The sequence below is a fragment of the Sorghum bicolor genome, chromosome 3 (genome assembly GCF_000003195.3).
Source record: "Sorghum bicolor cultivar BTx623 chromosome 3, Sorghum_bicolor_NCBIv3, whole genome shotgun sequence".
NCBI classification, from domain to species: domain Eukaryota; kingdom Viridiplantae; phylum Streptophyta; class Magnoliopsida; order Poales; family Poaceae; genus Sorghum; species Sorghum bicolor.
This window is the reverse complement of record NC_012872.2, coordinates 57,348,970-57,370,461: the sequence shown is the minus strand read 5'-3', so window position 1 is coordinate 57,370,461 and position 21,492 is coordinate 57,348,970. Positions and strand designations below refer to the sequence as shown.

General features: G+C 44.3%; 4 protein-coding genes across 5 annotated transcripts; 1 reads left to right on the top strand and 3 right to left on the bottom strand.

Annotated features, from left to right (window-relative positions):
* On the bottom strand, positions 357-3,185 carry LOC8054940 (AAA-ATPase At3g50940). Its single transcript, XM_002455992.2, has 2 exons — positions 1,807-3,185; positions 357-1,112 (listed from the first exon to the last, which is right to left on the bottom strand). The coding sequence occupies exons 1-2, from the start codon at positions 2,782-2,784 to the stop codon at positions 585-587; spliced, it is 1,506 nt and encodes a 501-aa protein (XP_002456037.1). The 5' UTR covers positions 2,785-3,185; the 3' UTR covers positions 357-584.
* On the top strand, positions 6,463-11,879 carry LOC8058224 (transmembrane protein 33 homolog). 2 transcript variants are annotated; one of them, XM_002458174.2, is made up of 9 exons: positions 6,463-6,727; positions 8,566-8,677; positions 8,750-8,832; positions 9,569-9,694; positions 9,802-9,922; positions 10,019-10,103; positions 10,690-10,803; positions 10,893-10,932; positions 11,393-11,879. In XM_002458174.2, the coding sequence occupies exons 1-9, from the start codon at positions 6,554-6,556 to the stop codon at positions 11,543-11,545; spliced, it is 1,008 nt and encodes a 335-aa protein (XP_002458219.1). In that variant the 5' UTR covers positions 6,463-6,553; the 3' UTR covers positions 11,546-11,879. The 2 variants fall into 2 exon arrangements, with proteins under 2 accessions (XP_002458219.1, XP_021312977.1); XM_021457302.1 differs by lacking the exon at positions 6,463-6,727 and adding an exon at positions 7,055-7,476.
* LOC8058223 (HD domain-containing protein 2 homolog) lies at positions 13,330-16,876 on the bottom strand. Its single transcript, XM_002455991.2, has 8 exons — positions 16,441-16,876; positions 16,024-16,148; positions 15,882-15,919; positions 15,589-15,699; positions 15,414-15,493; positions 14,667-14,703; positions 13,855-13,896; positions 13,330-13,753 (listed from the first exon to the last, which is right to left on the bottom strand). The coding sequence occupies exons 1-8, from the start codon at positions 16,702-16,704 to the stop codon at positions 13,671-13,673; spliced, it is 780 nt and encodes a 259-aa protein (XP_002456036.1). The 5' UTR covers positions 16,705-16,876; the 3' UTR covers positions 13,330-13,670.
* LOC8054939 (serine/threonine-protein kinase STY8) lies at positions 17,042-21,240 on the bottom strand. The gene is made up of 6 exons (XM_002455990.2): positions 20,928-21,240; positions 19,442-19,563; positions 18,585-18,781; positions 18,300-18,474; positions 17,728-17,862; positions 17,042-17,636 (listed from the first exon to the last, which is right to left on the bottom strand). Exons 1-6 carry the CDS (start codon positions 21,238-21,240, stop codon positions 17,427-17,429), a joined length of 1,152 nt encoding a protein of 383 aa, XP_002456035.1. The 3' UTR covers positions 17,042-17,426.

Here is a 21,492-nt window from a genome sequence, read left to right as displayed (position 1 = left end):
CCGGCCGACTGTCACGCTCGTTCGCCTGCACCACTGCTCTCCAGCCGAGGCTTGGCTCCATGACATTGATAGGTGCAAGGACGCGGCGCTGCATGGCGAGGTGGAGGGCGGGCGAGGCTCGTCCATGTTTTTCTCGTTGGCTAAGCACGAACTTGCGCATAGTGCCAGGAAGAAGATGATGTGACTTAGGAGAGAGAAACACAAAAAATAAATGCAATATTTATTAGGGAAAGAAACTTCCATTGTGTGGAATAGTTTCTATAGATGATTTGTTGTTGACGTGGCACTATGAAAAACGTGCGTAGTTTCAACCATAAGGACTGCCCTAACACCCTAACTCAAAGCCAAAGCTCTAATGCTAAACTAAAATTCATATGTCCATTCGTGTGCGTTGTTCCTTCTCCCCCGGCCCAAAAGAAAACAATATGGGTCCTTGGTCCTATTCAAACGTGCTGGTGTTATATACAAGAAAAAAAAAAACAATTACGCTGACATGCTAGTATCTCACTCACGAGACTTTAAGCACAACCATTTCAACGTTTTTCTTCAACTTAGCACTGGCACCTAGGCTGAGGCGTTGAGTCCTATCGCCGTCCTCCCCTTCCCCTTCCGCGCATTCCACTTCGGCCAAACACCACCCGTCTCGCAGCACCCACGCCCCGTCCAGGCACCGGCGCCGGCACTGACCGGCGGCGGGGGCGGCTTGCCTCCACGTGCAGCTTCTGTCTGACGTACCCGCCGCCGCCATCCTCCTCGACCCCCGCCTTCCTATCTCTGAGCAGCTTCGCGGCCACCTCGAGCGCGGCGTCGGCGTCGTCCGTCGCCAGCAGCTTCTCCGCAAGCTCCGCGGGCGCCACGTCCACCTCCCGCAGCAGCGCTTGGATCTCCGGGAACAGGGGGTGGCCGTCGACGACGCCGTGGTAGATGGCCGTGAGCTCCTTGAACGCGCCGAAGCCGCAGTAGCCCATGTGGATGTGCTTGTCCATCCGGCCCGGCCGGATCAGCGCCGGGTCCAGCCGGTCCACGTGGTTGGTGGTGAAGATGAGGATGCGCTCGTGCCCGCTGCTCGACCAGAGCCCGTCCACCATGTTCAGGAGTCCGGACAGGGTGACCTGTATTCATGCGGCACACGTCATTGTTGGCAAGACAACGCACGGTAGGTAAAGCGACTCCGCAATTGTTTCGAGAGGCGTGTTTGGTTGAAGACCGAGAGTACCAACCCCGATTTTGGTCCTGTTTAGTTCACTTAAAAACTAATTTTTTTTTTAAATTTTTCATCACATCGAATTTTGTAAAGTTTTGGATTTTTTTAGGTGAAACAAGACCTTATTCTTTCATAAAGGCAAGCGACACATGCGAGCGCCACGGCCACAGGTTAAGTGTTTTGGCTTTATCTTATTTAATTCTATCTTTCAAACAAAGTTCTGTCTTAAAATAAGCTCCTGCCTCCTATCTGCATCCTTTTCTACATAGTTTTTTTTTTCAAACAAAAAAATGTCTTATCGTGCTAACTGTGAAAGCCTCGAGGAGCAACCCTTTGGCCTTATTTAGTTTCTAAAATTTTTCAAAATTCCGTATCACATCAAATCTTTGATGTATTTATGAAACATTAAATATAGATAAAAACAAAAATAATTATACAGTTTGACTGTAATTTACGAGATAATTTTTTTAAGATTAGTTAGTCTATAATTAAATAATAATTGTTAAATATAAACGAAAGTGCTAGTGAAAGCCAGAAATTTTCGCGAACTCAACGATGCCTTGCGAAAACTTGCTTAGAAGTTAGAATTCAGATTGACTCACCTTTTGATGCTTGGGCGCCGGGCTGCTCCCATCGGAGCCTCCGTCGGCTTCTCTCCTCTGCGCTGCTACCGACGCGCAGTCGACATCCTCGATCAGCAGTATAGACCTGTTCTTCATCCGGATCAGCAGTTTCCTCAGCTCGGTGTTGGACCGGACGGCGCCGAGGTCGAGGTCATACACGTCGAAGTGGAGGTGGTTGGAGATCGCGGCCACGAGGCTGGACTTGCCGGTCCCGGGCGGCCCGTGGACGAGGTAGCCTCGCTTCCACGCCCTCCCCGTGCGCTCGTAGTACTCCTTCTGGCCCAGGAACCTGTCCAGGTCCTCCAGCACGTCCTGCCGCAGCGCCGCGTCCATGGCCAGCGTCGCGAACGTGGACGCGTTGCGGAGACTGACGGGCCGCCACTTCCCCCACTCGTTGCTGTACAGCTTCGCCTGCCTCCGGTCCCGCGCCATGGCCTCCACGCGGGCCATGACGAACGGCAGGTACGCGCCGAGCACCAATTCCCTGTGCTCCCCGTCGAAGCTGAGCCTGAACGCCTCGCCCCCCGCGCCGCCGCTGCTGCCGTGGCTGCTCAGGCGCCACGTGAGCTCAGCGCCGCGGAACACGTCGACGACGGCCGTGCCGGGGCGCATGGCGAGCGTGATCTGCTCCGCGCCGGCGCCGCGCGGCAGGCTGGCCTTGACCACGCGCGGCGCGCCGGTCGCGGCCGGCGCCGAGGCGAGGAGCGCGGAGACGTACGCCCTGGCCGCGAGGAAGACGCGGTTGTACAAGGCGCCGTCGAACTCCTCGATCACCACGGCGTGGCGCCGGGCGGAGGGCGGCGGCAGGAGGAGCAGCGCGCCCACCAGCGGCGGCGTGCCGGCCGGGAGGACGTCGGCGACGAGCCGGCGCAGCAGCATGGCCGCGCCCACGACGGACGTGGCGGTCGTGATGGCGCTCTTGTACCGTTCAAGCGCTCCGTTCGTTGGCGATGCCATTTGCGCGGCGTAGCACCGATGATCACCGATTTCTCCGTGGCTCTCCGATTGATCTTTTTGCGTGGAGTCTGAGGATTGAATGCACTTTGCACTAAGGACGAAAGGGAGACCCCGATTCGTCAACGTGTGCGGAGTCGGTTTAATGAGGGTTGGTGCTCGATCACTCGCTATCGCAATTATTTAGTGGAGTTGATTGTGTTTGCATTACAAAGGTGGCTAATTAGTGTTGACTAGTTGACCTGCTGACTAGTTTCTGTGCCTTTTTTTTTCCATGAACAACCGTGTAAAGCACTTCAATCAGTCACCGAACCAGGTACGGTCATGGTGATCAGCGGGCTCAATAGCCCCTTTTTTTGTTAATTGTGATTAACAGTGATGCTGGCATCGGAGGCAAACATGTTGCCCGCCTCTAAAATTGTTTTATGACCATCTCTGATAGTGTTTCTGGTAATAGTGAGAGTAGAGTGGGCAATCAATACTACAAGGAGAAGACATAAGCGCCCAAGATATATATCTCTATGGTTCGCTAACCTGGTAAGGGCACTCACAATGCAAGACTCTATCATAGAGTCCAAGACAATTAATTATATATTATTTATGGTATTTTGCTGATGTGGCAGCATATTTATTGAAGAAAGAGGTAGAAAAAATAAGACTCCAAGTCTTATTTAGACTCTAAGTCCACATTATTCGAGGTAAAAAATAACTTTAGACTCTATGATAGAGTCTGCATTGTGAGTGCCCTAATCACCTACGTCTTAAGATAAGTCCAAAGATCGTTGCTCCTCTATCAAGCTCAACAAACCTGCAAGGTTGACTTCGACGTGAGCGCTTGATCTTGAGCCTACTTGACCACTAGGTGCTGCTTCTCCAAGCCTCAATCTACTAGAGTGGTCTTCGCCTCTCCTGCGGAAAACCGACACAATAGCCCCTCACAATCACCTCTGTGAGCACCTCTCGATCTTCAATTTTGTGCGTCAAATTATCGCTTCTCTAAGTATCACTTCTCTAAGCTATCTAGGTGGTGGCAACCACTACGAGTAAGAAGAAAACTACAACTGACACCAATCATTAATGCCACTAGATGTTATCTCCAAAAGCAAATACACTAGATCACTCCAATCTCACAAAAAATGTAATCTCTAGCAATCAAATATGAGTGGAGGTATTTCTTGAAATCTAGTATCCTATACTCATTTGTTGTGTCTTTTGGCAAAAGATAACATGTGGCACAAACAATACTTTAAATGTGTTTGCTAGCAATTTTGCCTTTTCTTGTTCACCCCCTCATCGTCCTCATGTTTTTTTGGATGTAGTGACTTCGGTTAAGTTGAACCTTTTGCAGAGGAGATGGAAAGTGCTATGAGGGAAAAGAAAAACAAATAGCTTGTTTGGTTGGGCTCCTCTCGAGTCTAGCTTCATACAAATCATGTTATAGTGACCAAGGAGCTAGAGCTAGAGGAGAAAAAATAGTGGCTTGTCTCAGCTCTTAGTTTATCTAGAAACTAGAAAAGAGAGAAAAACAATTTCAATTAAAGCCTTGTTTAGTTCACCCCAAAACCAAAATCTTTTCAAGATTCTCCGTTACATCTAGAGATGGCAACGGGTACGTACCCGACGGGTAGTGGCCACCCGTACCTGCACCCATGAAGTCTAAATTTTACCTGTCGGGTTACCTGTACCCGCACACGGGTAGGAAAATAATTCCATACCCGCACCCGCTAGTATACCCGAGAATTACATATAAATATCATATATTTACACAAAGAAAAACATACTAAACCTCCAACAAGTTACAAACTAATATTCATATGACAACATCAAATTCATATACATATATATTAGGAGAGTTTAGTTGGATTTAGACCAAATTCATGTGCTATATAGGCTAAAATGACAAGGGTGGCTAGTTATTTTGATGGGTATTTTTTACCCGCGGGTAGACGGGTATGGGTAGTACACACCCACACCCGTACCCGTCATACCCGATGGGTATAGGATTTTGCCCAATAACATACCCACAGGTAGAAAATTTATTCTATACCCGTCTCTTTATCGGGTAAAACCCGTCGGGTACTCGGGTTTCGGGTACCCGTTGCCATCTTGAGTTATATCGAATCTTACGGTACATGCATGGAGCATTAAAATATAGATAAAAGAAAACTAATTGCACAGTTTATCTGTAAATCGCGAGACGAATTTTTTAAGCCTAGTTACTTCATGATTGAACAATGTTTATCAAATAAAAATAAAAGTGTTGTAGTGTCAAAATTCAATTTTTTTTAAATCTAAACAAGGCCTAATTGTAGTATGAGGGGGTGTTTAAAATTGCTCCACAAACTTTCTTTTATAAACTCCACCGTGGAGAGGTTTTATAAAAATCTTATAGTTTGTGGAGTATTCGTTTAGGTGCTCTCGTAATTCTATTCTTTTTTCTAAAATAGAGTTGCCTGGAGCTAAATATGTTTGGCTAATAAATATAAAGCAGAGGTAAAAACATGAAAGTATTGTTTGTGCCACATGTTATCACTCCAATCTCACAAAAAAATGCAATCTCTAGCAATCAAATATGGGTGGAGGTATTTCTTGAACTCTAGTATCCTATACTCATTTGTTGTGTCTTTTGGCAAAGATAACATGTGGCACAAACAATACTTTAAATGTGTTTGCTAGCATTTTTGCCTTTTCTTGTTCACCCCCTCATCGTCCTCATGTTTTTTTGGATGCAGTGACTTCGGTTAAGTTGAACCTTTTGCAGAGGAGATGGAAAGTGCTCGATGGAGAGGGAAAAGAAAAACAAAGAGCTTGTTTGGTTGGGCTCCTCTCGAGTCTAGCTTCATGCAAATCATGTTATAGTGACCAAGGAGCTAGAGGCAGAGGAGAAAAAAATAGTGGCTTCTCTCAGCTCTTAGTTTATCTAGAGAAGAGAGAAAAACAACTTCAATTAAAGACATTGTTTAGTTCACCCCAAAACCAAAATCTTTTCAAGATTCTCCGTCATATCGAATCTTGCGGCACATGCGTGGAGAATTAAATATAGATGAAAAAACTAATTGCACAGCTGTAAATCGCGAGACGAATGTTTTAAGCCTAGTTACTTCATGATTGGACAATGTTTATCAAATAAAAATAAAAGTGTTGTAATGTCAAAATTCAAAGACTTTTTAAATCTAAACAAGGCCTAATTGTAGTATAAGGGGGTGTTTAAAATTGCTCCACAAACTTTCTTTTATAAACTCCACCGTGGAGAGGTTTTATAAAAAATTTATAGTTTGTGGAGTAGTCGTTTAGGTGCTCTCGCAATTCTATTTTTTTTCTCTAAAATAGAGTTGCCTGGAGCTAAATATGTTTGGCTAATAAATATAAAGCAGAGGTGAAAACATGAAAATAGTGCAAAGAGCCCCAGCCTCTAGAAGTCCTTCCAAATGGCCCAAAGACACGTGAAAAAAAATGTAGCAGTTGCATAAAAAGGGCTGGATGGATTATTGAAATTAATTAAACTCCCATTAAATAAATAAACAGGCATTAATAAATGCTGGATTATTTGAAAAAGGATTTTCTTGTATAGAAATTAAAATGGGACAGAAAGAGATTATTGTCAGCAGGCAGAAACGTTCGGAAGAGGTTATCCCTCACAGTCAGCCTTGAATATGGGCACCTCGAGGGGCGCGGCTCCCGGGTGGTGCACACAAAAATTCGCCGCAGGCCGCATCATTCCCCCAGCGGGCTGCCCGAGTGCCCGGGACCGCGACTTGGGGCTTGGGAGCGGATGGGCGACGCGTCTTCGTCGTCCTGGCCATCCACGGGCGCCGCGGCGGCCTACGACTACGAGCGCGATCCGCGGTGGGCGGAGTACCGTGCGAGCTCCGCCGTGCCGCCGCACCTCTTCTCCCACCCCTACGTCCGCGCGCACCTCCAGCAGAAGTTCTACCGCCGCTTCGTCGTACGTACTACTCCTACTCCTACTCCACTCCACTCCACTCCACTCCACCACGCCGTAGTTCTCTCGTCCCCGTGCTGTGCTCCCCCCAGTAGCTTTGCGATCTGCATTTCCGATAGGGCGTGCTCGTGTGCCGGCAGTTCCGTCAGCGTCGCACTGCCCGAGCGCCTGCCCTGCTGCTGCACTCGCCCGGGGATTTTCGAGATCTGGGGCATCTGGCGCGGTTGCTTTCGTCGCTCCGTCCCGCTCGGCCGCTCGAATTCCCTTCGTTTCTTTTCCACCACGAAAAAAAAAGAAGCGAAAATAAAGAGGAATCTTGGAGCAATGGCTGGAACCATCCATTTTGCGATCCCGCCCCCTGAACTGTCCGTAATCACGGGCTCCCCCGGGCGCTGCTGTTGCTTTCGGATGGATGATGATGATGATACCCTGTGGGGCTACTTGGCCATCACAACGAATAATAAACAGCCTCCATTGCCAAGGAAATTTCAGAGGCGGAATTGAGATAGTAGTAGTAGTAGGCGAGGAGGGAGGGAAGGGAGACAGGGAGGGGTCAGTCGTCTTCCTCTGTCCCCGTGCTGCGCCTTTGCTTCGGAGTCTTGCCAAGTCTAGATTCGAGGAGAGGGCTCTCTCTCTCTCTCTCTCTCTCTCTCTCTCTCTCTCTCTCTCCTTGCCTGGCCTGGCCTGCATCGGAAGCTGGGATTGGCGCCCTCTGCCCTACAGTGCTGCAGGCCGGAAATTATTTTACGCAGGTTAGGTTTGCTGCTTGCTTATCTCCCTTCCGCGCTTCTGTATGGCTTATTTGTATTTGGCTGGTGCAAATCCCCAAATCTGATTTGGCTCCCCGCATTGCGCACAAATGCCGCCGCTGCTCCCACTGCCGCCGCATAAGCCTGAGTTTGTTTAGCCGTTTTTTTTTTCTGCAACAAAGATGGGGACGGTGATGCGTGAGCGGGATCTTGAGCGAGAGTGTAAAGATCGAGTGCTTACAAGTTACAAGCCTGCAAGGCTGAGGCAGGCTTAGTTTCAGAGGAAATTTGGTCTGGCAGGCATCATGCTCTCGTTTTGTTGTGGGCTTGTGGTTGTGGCGATGCCCCGTCCTCCTTGGCCGGTTCCAAGCTTGTGGACATGGAGCCCATTCATCTTTCACTTCATAGTAAGGATGGAGGAAATAAAGCTTGAAATCCGCGTATTCTTGCCTCGTTATGGGTATCTTTCAGAGTCATCCTCTCTGCTCAACTGTAGCAGGTGACACCACGCAGACATTCGTGAAATGTTTTTTTTTCCGGTTCTATTTTAGTTTGGTACCTGTTTCCTTCTAACTGGTCCAGACATTCGGTTAGCTCCGCATGTTACTCTGGGACTGTACAATCTTGCTATGGACTGTTGAAATCATCTCTGATGAAATATGACTGAATGCTGTCTTGATAATTCAGTCAACTGTTGATTTAGGATAAGATTTCAGCAACAGATCAGAGTACCTGATGCTGCTCTCTCTCGAGTGCTATATTGAGCCTCATTGGTCGATTCACAGGCTGAGTCAGCAACAATTTGATTTGGTGACTTCTGCTCATCTGTTTAGGAGTGTGTATCAACATTTTTTCCCCTTCAACCAAACTCTGTAGCATGAGATTACTGAACAGTTGTCATGAATAATTTAATATATTTTGTCTACCTCGTTTTGGTGATATATATGTATTTGATGTATGATTAACCTGCCATATTGTCTGACAATTTTCTGCACGATGGTGACCGCCTGATTGGCATTTAGTGTTTAAGTGACACTCTTTCATACACATAACATGGTTCTATGATGGTTTATCTGCTGAATTTGGATGCAGGATCCAGATTTCTCTGTTAAAGGAATGTCCTCAACCACATCTACCCAGCCCTCAGCATCTTCAGGTGGTGCATCTACTTCAGCTGATGAGAATGCAAGGCCTCCTGATTCAGGTAATAAGGAGCATACTGCTTCACCTTATTATGAGTTATTCTTAAGTCCTCATCTGAGAATGGGTTTTGTAGGCACTAATTCTTCTGGACCAGCACGAAGCATACTGTCTCTACAGTTGGACCAGCGGTCATTACATTTTTCCGTTAGTGCTTGGGTACTAATTCTTGCAAAAAAAGTTGTTTTTGACAACAGCTGTTGTTTCATAGAATTTTTCTATATGTTTTAAGCAATTCGTCTCCGAAGTCCAGTTGGTCTGTCGATTGGTATGTCTATTGGGAGTAGTGGACCATTCTCAGTTAGGTAAAGGATATTACTAAAAGAAATTGAGGCTTAGTTGAAAGGTTTGTGAACAACAGTTGGATTGTGGATTTAAGATCTTATCTAAACCAACTCAAGCATGTTTTATTTTAGCCAGTTCAGCCAGTCTTCTTATGGGAAAATATCTTCATCTGAAGGCTGAAGCCCTCTTCACTGGTAGCAAACTGTATTTAGAATTCTCATAAGTGAATGGATGGTCAGGATTCATTAATCATGTTATTAGAGCAATAAACTTTTCTCACGTGACCATGGACATAATGACTGAATATACATCATGTCTGCCTAGTAATTTTTCTTTTCTACTCTTAGCAAGCTACTGTACATGCTTCTCTGGGATTTATTATGTTATCAATGTATTATCAATTCTGTACCCTCAGTATCTACAGTTTATTAGTATCAGTGCGCCAACATGCGGTAGCTTGATTTATGAGTGCTTCTTGGCTAATCGCTTCCATATATGAGTGAAGAGCAATAACGACCTTTTGTGTTGATCTGTCTAGAATATGTGGTTACTAAATAGCCATCTTATCTGGATCACATACCATTAATTTTTATTCTTCTTTTTCTAATAGGTTCTTATTGTTGCCTTGATTGGCATCTTTCCATTGGCACCACATGCCCTCCAGTACAAGGGATATAGGTTGTCACTTCTTGGCACAACATGTACTACAGGCTATGCTTTGTTTGCTTTGTACAGGGTATGTGACACGGAATTGATTTTTTAAATTAATATTTGATCCTCCTCAACTTAGATGCCTTTACTATTTAAATGTTTTCTACTAATAAACCATTCCCTTCCCATCAGCTACCCCGAGCAGGGAACCTGCAGGCTGTTCAGGCGTGGTGTCACCATGTAACTTCATCAAAGGATTTTATACCATTCATGTACTGCCTTATGTTTGCTACATCTAAACTGCACTTGAAGCGTAAGCATAAGCTGTTCACTTGACATGAAGCTCAGTCACATTATTACCTAACCATCTGAGTTACCTTGTGCATAATGAGATACTCTTTTCTGGCAGTTGTTTTGGTACCTGTAATTTGTTGGGCACTTGAACATGTCGCTCGATTTCTACGGCGACATTTTACTAGCTCATCTTTGTACAGGTAAATTACTTGATGGATTTCTGGAGTTATGTAGTTCATCCTAATCATTGTTTCAGGATTAAATAACTATAGATTAGGCATGCTGTTCCTACACTGGTGATGCACTTGATTCTCTTGACAGTTGCAATAGTTGAACACCCTTTGTCCCTTGTAAAACACAAAACATAAATGCTTTATATGTTGGGACTTGGATGTTAATGTGTCATATGCAGCCCATTAGGGGCCATGAGATGGAGCAGCCCCAGGCCATGCTCTCTGTTCACACAAACAATAAACTCATTTTATTGTTCACGCCAGCTCTAGGATTGAATTTCGATATATATCTCTTTTGTTAAGCAAGAAATAGATCAAGGTTCGTATAGGAGACTCCTTTTTCCTTGCCTTGTGGTGTGTCCATCAGGCATTACTTCAGGGCATGTAAAGAATGGCCACTACATAATGAGCTATAAGACGCAAACATTAGTTTTTAACTTTTTATGGCTTGTAAAAAATACCTGTTCCCTTTTATTGAATAAAAATAATAGTTGTCCTTTTGATCTGTTGGTAAAATTGTTATCACATATGATATGAGTGTGTTAATTTGCAGGACATACTTGGAGCAACCTTGTACATGGGTTGAGACAAACACAACTGCAGTCCACTTTCTACGTTCAAATTCAGAGATTTTGTTGGGCTTTCTTTTGATCCTATCCCTGTTCTCGTGAGTTAATCCTAGTCTTTTCCTTTATTTTTCACCCCTCCCTCTCTTCTATTAGTCCTTAACTTCAAATTCCTATTACTACCTTGCAGGCGACAGCGAAATGTTATGCAAACATTCATGTATTGGCAGGTTAGTTAATGGAGATCTACCTGCTTTATAAACAGCGCAAGAAACCTAACCCAAAGATTATCACTATGCTGTCTTGGATATAATACTGATATTTTAATTTGTCATCACACATTAGGTGTGTATGTGTATGCTCTACATGGCTGGCCCTTGCTGGCATACCTTTGACCTCTAGTATAATGATATTTCACTTGCTGCAAATCTCCTCTCCATAGACCTCTAGTATAATGAATATTATAATTTTGTAATCAATTATCAGAAGGTCGAATATAACCATGCCAAATTGTCTAATATAACCATGCCCATTAGCAATTAGAAGGGAACCTAAGCAACAATCTTTGCTTCTGCATGGCTGAACTCTGTTACATCCACCACATTTAGAATGTCAGGACTGTACCAATAGCCTTTATAATATTGATGGTTCATTAAATTCTAATCTCACTCTCTTTTCCTGGTGGTGCAGTTGCTGAAGCTCATGTACCATTCTCCCTTCACTGCCGCTTATCATAGAGCTATCTGGCTTAAAATTGGTCGGACAATTAACCCATATATCCAGCATTACACCCCTTTTCTTCATGACCCGATAAATGCTGGCATGAGATGGTGGTTTAGGTAGTTTGAATGCAGCACCGTTAGTCATGTAAAGAGATGCAAGTATGTTTATGGTATTATTTCACATTTGATCCAAAGAGAATCTTTGAGAAAATTGCTGCTTGGGAGTGATGTTATTAGTCCCTTGTGTGGCTTTGAGCTGATGTTAATTCTTAGTAGTTAGTATGATCAGTAACTCTGTAACTCTTGTAACTAGAGCTAGTAGAGATCTTGGCCTGTTAGGCATGTACTGAAGTTAGATGGGTAGGTTATTGTTGTGACCGAATTATGTTTTGATTTTGACTATTGCGAGCCACATATCAGTGTTATCAAAAGGATGTTACTATTCTACCAGCGTTTGTAGTACTTTCGTTTGTTTGTGGTAAATATTGTCTAATCATGGACTAACTAGGCTTAAAAGATTCATCTCGTCAATTTCGACCAAACTGTGCAATTAGTTTTTATTTTTGTCTATATTTAATACTTCATGTATGCGTCTAAAGATTCGATGTGACGGGGAATCTTGAAAATTTTTGGGTTTTTAGGTGGAAGTAAACAAGGCCCTATTTGGTCTGCCCAAAATGAACTACGAAATGGAGGAGCCGCATAGGGAGGAGCTAGAGCCCGGAGGAGTCCCTCCAAACATATGCGACAGATCCTATTACCTCGACTAGGCATTAGGCAAGATCAATTCTGGACCCTGGAGGACGTAAGACATCATCAGCTTCCTTCTCTTCTCGACAACATGCCGCAAGACCTGGCTTGACTCCTCCCTAGTCTCAGCCGTCAGAGTAAAGTCTAAGAAGGAAGCCAAGCGACCTGCGCCAGTTTTTCTGACATGGTTTATCAGCCAAACTAACAACATTAAACAAATAATTTCCTTTAAAAAGTTGTAGAGACGGGATGGTTGGGAAAGCTGGAGAGAGTATTTTATTCTTGATGGACCCTCTTTCAAAGTTCTCAAACTTATCAAACATTGGAGCTATTTTTGCTAATCTAGCACCTTCTGGCATAGCAACCTCTGTACCTTATCTCAAAATTATACACACAAGTTGCCTTAAAGGGCAGAGCAGCTAAGCGTGGGCCAAGATGCTGGCACGCAAAGGGAACCGGGAAGAATACTTTTTTATTTTAGCTTTTTCATCTAAACGTCAATAGTAACATAGTAGCACATGTATAAGGTATTGTTTAGTTCATCTCGAAAACTAAAAATTTTTCAAGATTCTTCATCACATCGAATCTTTCAGCACTTGCATGAAGCATTAAATATAGACAAAAATAAAAACTAATACACAGTTTACCTGTAAATCGAGAGACAAATCTTTTGATCCTAGTTAGTCCATGATTGGACAATATTTGTCACAAACAAACGAAAGTACTACAGTAGCAAAATCCAAAAAGTTTTCACATCTAAACAAAGCCTAAGTCAAGCCTAAGTCAAGTTTTCAAGTAGGTTTTTTTTCCGCTCCAAACAGACTCTCAAAATTGCACTCCCTGGAATTTTTTTAAAAAAAATCAAAACAACTTATTTAGGACAAATGCCAAGCCCCCTTGGTCAGTCCCGCAAAATTTATTGGCATGTCCAAAAGAGCTAGTTATTAGAAGTTATGCGCATTTTATCATTAAACTTTTCAATTATAAAAGAAAGCCAACATTAAAAATTAAAATCCCTAGAGCAGGGCAGCTGAAAACCTTCCATCAGAAATTGAGAATACCGCAGCGCAGGCCTATATAAAACAAGACTAATTGCGAAGTTCAAATAAGTTAGCTGGGGGAGAGATTTCGCCCAAAATAAAAATGGGCAGGGAAGATGAGAAGGGCAAACACCATCGCCCTTTCATTATTCACGGGGTTGAACCCAAAAAAAAAAGTACCTTATCCCTCGCTGGATCCCAGGCTACAACGAAACACTACAGTTTTACCTACCCCTTGGTCTTCGAGCAACTTCGAACCTTTCAGCTAAAATCTAGTGTTCATTTCATAACCCTCCCGTTATTCCTTAGGAAGGCTGAACGACCGTGGCAATCGGTGAACTGCCACCATTGAAATTGGCTTATGGAGATTGCGACTCCAGGCCCGCTTAAACTTGCCAGTGCCTAGTTGGCCACACCGCCCCTCGCGTCACAGCATGCTTATGTGGAAGAAGGCTCCTACTTCTGCTTTCCGCATCCCTCCTTTCTCCTCGCGTTTACTTCAGCAGCCCAGCTCTTACCGATCTCTGTCTGGAACTTGCCTGAAACACATGTTAAGAAAATGTTTGGTGAAAAGGGGCCAGCTGGAAACGAACCCCACTTTGGACATAGTGAGTTAGGAAACAGAGACGGATCAAATTACCAGCAGTGGAGAGAAAGAACTCATCTAGCACTTTGCCATGTTCTGTAAATTTCAATATGCATCAAGTTAGACGGATAAATGCATTAAGATAGTCTTACAAAGTTTCGTAAAAGAGTGCAATTAGTTTGGTTATATTACACCTTATAATGCAATCAATACTGACAATTCTAAGGCCCTGTTTAGTTCCCCACCCAAAAATTTTTCATCCATCCCATCGAATCTTTGGACACATGCATGGAACATTAAATGTAGATAAAAAAATAAACTAGTTACACAGTTTAGTTGAGAATCGCGAGACGAATCTTTTAAGACTAGTTCCTCCATGATTAGCCTTAAGTGCTACAGTAACCCATATATGCTAATGATAGATTAATTATGCTTAATAAATTTATCTTGCAGTTTCCTGATGAGCTATGTAATTTGTTTTTTTTATTAGTTTCTAAAAACCCCTCCAGACATCTTTCCGACACATTCGATATGACACCCAAAAAATTTTCATCCCCAATCTAAACAGGCCCTAAGATGTGACGCTAGTTCAGCGAGCCAGGTTACATGTGTTTTGCATAACCTCATAAATCATATTGATTTATCAAGAATAACATCACAAAAAAACTAGATAATCTATCATCCATACTTCATAATAGGAGCAAATCATTTGATACCAACAAGGCAGTTTACTCCTTGGAGTGTTCACAATATTCAACGGGAATACTTTAACTGAATATACGGCATAGACAACTATAGTTAAGGATAATGAAAGGTGGCTTATGTTTTGAATGTACACAAATTTGCCATTACAAGAAAGTTATTACCTTTCTCATATTCCAATGCTTGAAGAATCATTTCCACCTGAAAAAAGGCGAAATGTAAAACCCAACACGCCAAACAGATGATAATAACGAAGAAAAAACAAAATAAAATGCATGAAAGTAACTGTATTGCTAAATATAAATAAAAATATACACGAAATATTAATCATGTAACCAAAAAAACTAATTTGCATGCTTTGAAGAATAAAAACTATGGCATATGAGGAAGAAACCTCAAAAAGTAGCTTTACTAGCATTCTTTGGAATTAAGACTAACAAATTACACAAGTTGCAACTTGTAAAGAAGGCCATGAAGAACAAGAAGTCTATTATGTCATGTCATACAAACATGTAAGCAACTCATCAATCACCAATTCAATTCAAAACAAACTAAGTACTTGCGATGAACTTGCTCTAAAAGTTCATAATCTACCAAGGTTAGTAAATCTGTCGGATCTGGTAAGTAAAAGCAAACTTATACATTGCTACAGCTAGCAGTCATGAACATAGTCACAAAGTTTCTGGGTTGATGGGGTTGAGGTACGTGGTACGCTACTTCTGAGAGATTTTTACACTTCAGTTCGAAAATGAACCCTCAAACCCGAGTCGGGGTTGACAAACCCGGGGCGAGGGTGGTGAACCCATTTTATGTGACTATGGTCATGAATCATGATGAAAATTAATATCTCACAGTGGAGAGAGTCAGATAACAATAATGAAAAGACATTAGAAAAACAACTGCCTTCTTACTTTATCAAAATCTTTTACAAGATTGGCTTCAATAGAAGAATTGTTTTCATATTCTTCCCACAGCTCTTTAATCTCATCAGCTGCAAAACAAACATATTATAGATAAATAGTTAGTCTTTTGGTGATGGAAGTTTCTACATGATCTGACACTTAACATAAAAAAATGTGCACCCACCATTTGGCCCACCACCAAGAACTTCACACATTTCATCTAGAGCTGCTTGTTCACGCCGGCTTTTTTCAGCCTTAGGTATACCGTCCGATGGGGTAATGTCACCAACAATAGCTGTTAAGCAAAGAATTGTGAATATTTGATTGAGTAATTTACCGAAGGTGGGCTTTGTGGATGAATTAGGCATTTAAGCTAATAAAGTATTGGCAGATGAAGTGTAGTTTTCGTGATCAGATAAGTGCATTGAACATACAACACACCAACAGTTTGTGTATTGCATGGTACATATGACCTACCTTCAGCAATGTCATGCACAATAGCAATTTTGATACACCTGTTTAAAAAATGGTCGTCAACACCAAGCAGAAAACCAAGATATGACAAAGGCTAAAATGTAACGAAACGAGAAAGACAAAACAATAATTTGAAGAGATGGACCTTTCTCGATCGACAGAAGGCAGATCACCAGCAATCAGAGCCATCAAGGCCATTCGGTACATGTGATCAGCAATAGACTCAGGGCCCTTGATGCTATGGTTTATCCATCCTTTCCTTTTGGTGGTCTGCAGAATAAACAAAAGGAATAAGCACCAGAATCATGTGACATGATGGACCTAAGCATCAAAGAACTGAGGGGCACCACGAACGAATTAATCCAAATCATTGCACATGCACAGGGCAGTGCAGCTTACTTTTACTTTCTCTGTGCATTTTAGAATTTCTTACAAATATTGTGAGCATCTCCGGTCTGATCCTACGCGTTACAGGAAAACCCGACATTCATAGAGAGCGGCCTTGGAACGACATATCAGGGGGGCGCGGCTGATTAGGACGAGCACGATTTGTATCTTGTACCTTGAGGCGATGACACAGGGTGAGGAAATCGATGGCCGAGGCGGCCGACGACGGCGCGGAGGTCGGCGCCACGGTCGCGGCGTCCGCCGGCGGTGGCGGCCGCCTGGGAACGGGCGATCCGCCCGGTCCAGGCCCCCCGCAGACGGCGGGGACGACCAGGGCGAGGCGGCGCGGCGTGCGCTCGACGGGGAGGATGCGCGGCGGGGTGCGGCGCAGGAGGCCGCGCGCGGCTGGTTGGGAGGGAAACCGCGAGCTCACCGCCATCCGGGAGAGCTCCGGTAGACGGCGGAGGGCTAGGCTCTGGATCGGAAAGGTCAGAGTCTCAGAGAGAGATCAACGGCGGTGTCCGGCGGCGGCTTGGCCTCCCTGTTTCACTCTGCGCCTCTCCTTGCTTCTGGGGAACAGGCGGACAGGCCGCCCGCCGGGTAGGCAGGAGCGAGGCGAGGTGGGATCGGATCGGACGCCCGTCCTTGCACGCAGTACCTCTTGCGATCATCCGACCGTCCGTACGACCGTATACAGACCACTGGAAGATTCATTGCCATTGGCCATTTCACACACATATAACAGCAGAAAATTATCCGATCAAAAACAGCAGAAATTTTATCTTCGCTCCAAAATCGGATTTACTGAAGATAATTCATGTGTTATTTAATAATTAATAACATTATATGTAAAGAGATGGTTAATCCAACAGTACATAATAACCCTGCTTCACGTCACGGCCATGAATGAAATTAACGATGTGAGCAAACGGCCGCAGCAACTCTCTCTACACCTGACCTTAACTTACAGCAAGCATTAGAACTCGAAGCGAGCATACAAGGACATCAATCGTCAACCACCCCATCCATTTACACCCATGACAAGCAATGGGAAGCTTCTCCGTTATAGCCAGTTCTGCGATTAGATTACAAATGAAGTTGTAGATACCACTGTCATCATTTCATTTCACCGGGTATAAGCAACCTGGGCCTGCGTCTGCGTTAGGGGCCTCGGTGCCGGCGGAAGCACGAGAGGCAGCCCTGCGACTGGTCCTTGGGGATCATGCCGCCACCCTTGGACGTGTCGATCGCCTCCAGCATGGACACCACCTCCGCCATCTCGGGGCGCTTGTCCGGGTTCGCGTCCCAGCACCGCTTCATCACGTTCGCTAGCGAGCTCGGGCAGCATCGTGGTATCTCAGGCCTCAGGTTCTGTGGGAAAAAAATAAAATCATTTTCAGCTCAGGCTTTCAGTGACAACATGGCAGCAAGGAACGGGACAGAGGCAATGTCTTATTTTCACCTGGCGAACCACGGCAGAGGTGACTTCAGAAAAGCTAAGATCAGGGTACGGCATGTCACAGCAGTATATCTCCCACAGGCAGATCCCAAAGCTGTACACGTCACACTTCCTGTTGTAAGCATGGCCATTGAGAACCTGCGTGCATATGCCAATGTGATTATGTAAGCCACAAGTACACTCTTTCAAGAACCAAATTTCAAATCAATGGGAAAATCCTGCTGCCTTGCAGATGATACATCGGTGGCGAAACAATGGATAACAAAGCTTCGGGAAGAGAAAAACGAAATGGTTGACCGAACTACTGAAGAGATTAGAGGCCACGCAATCTGTTGTCGTCTTTAAGATACTTTTTCTGTATGATGCAAGCATGTTTCCTGCTTATCGTTGACCAAACTACTGAAGAGATTAGATGCCACGCAATCTGCATGATCTTTAAGATACTTTTGCTGTATGATGCAGGCATGTTTCTGCTTATAGTTAAGTAGTTTCCGTGCAAATACCTATTGATATAAAGGATAACTTCTCCAGGTGAGCATTTTTAGAGTTAGGAGCAGACAGTTAAAATCAAATACCTCAGGAGCCATGTAACCAAGTGTCCCTGTTTCACCCGTCATATCGCTAGGATTTGAAGCCTCGACTCGAGCAACACCAAAATCAGCAATTTTTACAGTTCTCGTTTTGTCCAGAAGCATATTTTCAGTCTTGACATCACGATGCACTATCTTCTTTGAGTGGAGATAGCATAATCTATTGAAACAACAGATATCACAATCATATCTTCCAAGACTAAAGAGTGAACACAAATAACAACTAAGTTTCAGGCAAAGATCAAGAAAGAAAAGCAATCCATTTCTTACCCCCTGGCAAGGTCAAGAGCTATTTGGACCACAACTTTAAAGGCAAGCTTCCTTCTCCTGTTCTTTATCAGAAAATTTTTCAGTGCACCTCCAGGAAGGTACTCAACAACAACACAGCAAATATTACTTGGCATGCCAAGATGTCCATTTTCCGTCTGTATATTTAAATCTCTTGCACCCATTATAGCCCCAATAAACTGTCAGGTAAAAGTTCAAGTTGTTGTTAGGATAGCTAGTCGCGCTTGGAAACATATCAATATTCAGCAGCAAGAAACAAGAACAGGTAATAATAGTAGATGATGATCTATATTGAATTTTAAAGATGTAAAAGAAAATAAAGCTCCTACATATTTCTAGGTAAATTTGCTATCATGTTGAAATCAAGTAACATAGCATATGCAACTAAATGAATGACATAAAACCTCCAAATTTCTATTGTTCTTAAAATTTGTCATGTATCAAATGGTAAAAGAAAGATTTTAGTGTCCATTACCAGTGGTTACAAGACTAACTTTGGGATATATTGCATGCTTTGGAACAAATTAGGGCACATTGAAGCATCAAGAGAGATGGTAGTGCAGTAGTGCTGCATATGCCCCTCACTATGCTGTCAGATACCCAGACATGGGGAACAATGTGAAGACCAACAGCATATGGATGATTGGATGCATATTTCGGTACGTTGAAATAGTAAAGTTTAACCATAGGTTTGAGACTAATAATATCAGACAGCAATTCTAGACTTTGTCCTATGAAACAAAGATAAACAATAACTGAAGAAGTGTCTTATATCAGCAGAGTACTTAACCTAAGAAATTAGAAGGGGGAGGAAAAGGGCTTCTTCAGGCAATGATTACCTTAGTAACATTTGGATGGTCAAGCTTATGCCACACAGCGACCTCTTGTGCAAACGCTGCTCTTAGTGCAGCAATTTCTTGTTCTGATCTATGACCATCCTCGCCCCAGTCAAGCATTTTTACTAGAAGATGGTAACATTTGACAATCAGTGTGGAAAATTGGAAGTTACGATGGTAAACATAAAGTTTATCATGCTGAACGTGCATTTTACTCCATATCTGTAATAATTTATGAATTACAGCATGACTGCCAAAGGATGGACAAAGCACAATCCAAATCTCAAAAGTGTAGGTTAGCGTGATGAGGACCAAAGGTAGGCAGGTAGCACATTCTTAACAAATAAGATGCACTTTGTTGTGCATGTCAAACAACAATCTGTAAAGGTTCAAACTTACAATCCTATTAAGCATGGTGTCTAAAATGGAACAGTGAGACACCTATTAAGGGTCTAGCATGATCATGAAATACACAGGGAAGTAAAGTGTGACACCTGAGAGGCACTTTATGGAGGACATTGAGGAAACTGGTATCATCACACAGTCAAAGTGGTGAATAATTGCAAAGCAAGCCAATCAACAACTTCAGTGAGCTTATGAATGCCTAAGACACATTTGATATAATATTCTAATCACACTTTAAGAATAATGAATCCATTAGATGGTGAACAAACATATTGAGAGGGCAGCATGCAAAGGGCGATAAAGTTCTGGACATACAAATTGCATCTGCTTTTTCATGAGTCATGTGATTTGCTTTAGCGGGACAATGCCAAAATGTTAACTTAAAATTCTGGCTGCAAACTTCAGTGTATTCGTTATCTTTTTTGAAACATTGACCTGGTTCAGATGCTTTCCAATTTCCCTGTTCCCCTGACCCTGAAAAGTGCAACAGCAATGGCATGTTGCGACTTTTCGCCTGAAAAATCGGCAGCTTTATTCTGTACCCTCCTGACTTGTAGGGGCTCATCATAAGATGAACACATGGATCATGCCTACCAAAAACTTTAACTGTTGGTTGGCTCGGATCACATGAGGGGGTTACACACCAAAAAGCTATAAGGGGACTTATCTAACAGAAGTCACGGAATACACCAAGGAACCGAGAAAAGCAGAGGTATCAACTTTAGCAATTTGCTGACAAGGAAAAGCACAGATGACACGACAGGCGAAAAGAACTCGCCAAACCATCTAGAACAACCACCTATAGCAAATGACGTTGCTATCTAACGATCAATTCTCCTCACCACTCTAAGCAGGGAACGGAAAATGAAGCATGCATCGAAGTACCGTAAGGACTTGCGTAGGAATCGATCAGATTTGGAACCAAATTCTAGCGCACAGAAGAGGAAGAAGAAGAAGCTAGAGATAACTAGCGTGGCTATTTCGTCGAACAGTTCATGGGCAATGAAAACTGGCTCATCATGGCTATTGCACGCGTAAGCGTTAGCTGTGCAAAAAGTAAGTAGTGTGGATGCTGGGACGATACCGGCGACGTCCTGGCCGTCGTAGACGCCGCGGTGCACGGTGCCAAAGGTGCCGCGCGCGATGACGCCCTTGATGACGAGCTTGGCGGGGTCGATCTCCCAGTCCTCACGGCACCGCCGCAGCGGCGTCAGCTCCTCCGGGCCCTGCAGCCTCGCGGACTCGCCGCGGCGGCTCCCCGTCCCGGAGGCTAGGCCGACTCCCCGCTCCGCCGGGCGTCCGAGGTGGCGCTCGAGCTGCTCGTCCAGGCTCTTGAGGTCGATCTGGTCCGCGCGCACGAACCCAGCGTCGCCGCCCGCGCTGGTGGGCTGCCTCATGCTTGCAGTAGTTGGAGCCGGGAGCGCCGGGGAGGTGATGAGCGGCGGTGGCAGCGGATGCTGTGGGGGTTGAGCGGCGTGGAAGGCCTCACGTGGTTTGGCTGCCGCAGTGGGTGGCGGCGGCGGCTGCTACTGGGGAAGACGAAGAGGAAGAGGTGGCGAGGCGGAGGTGGTTCGAGCTCCTGCGGGAGTCTCCATGTGAGCGCATGGGACAGCGGGTTGCCGAAGTAGGCACGGGGTACGGGAAGGCAA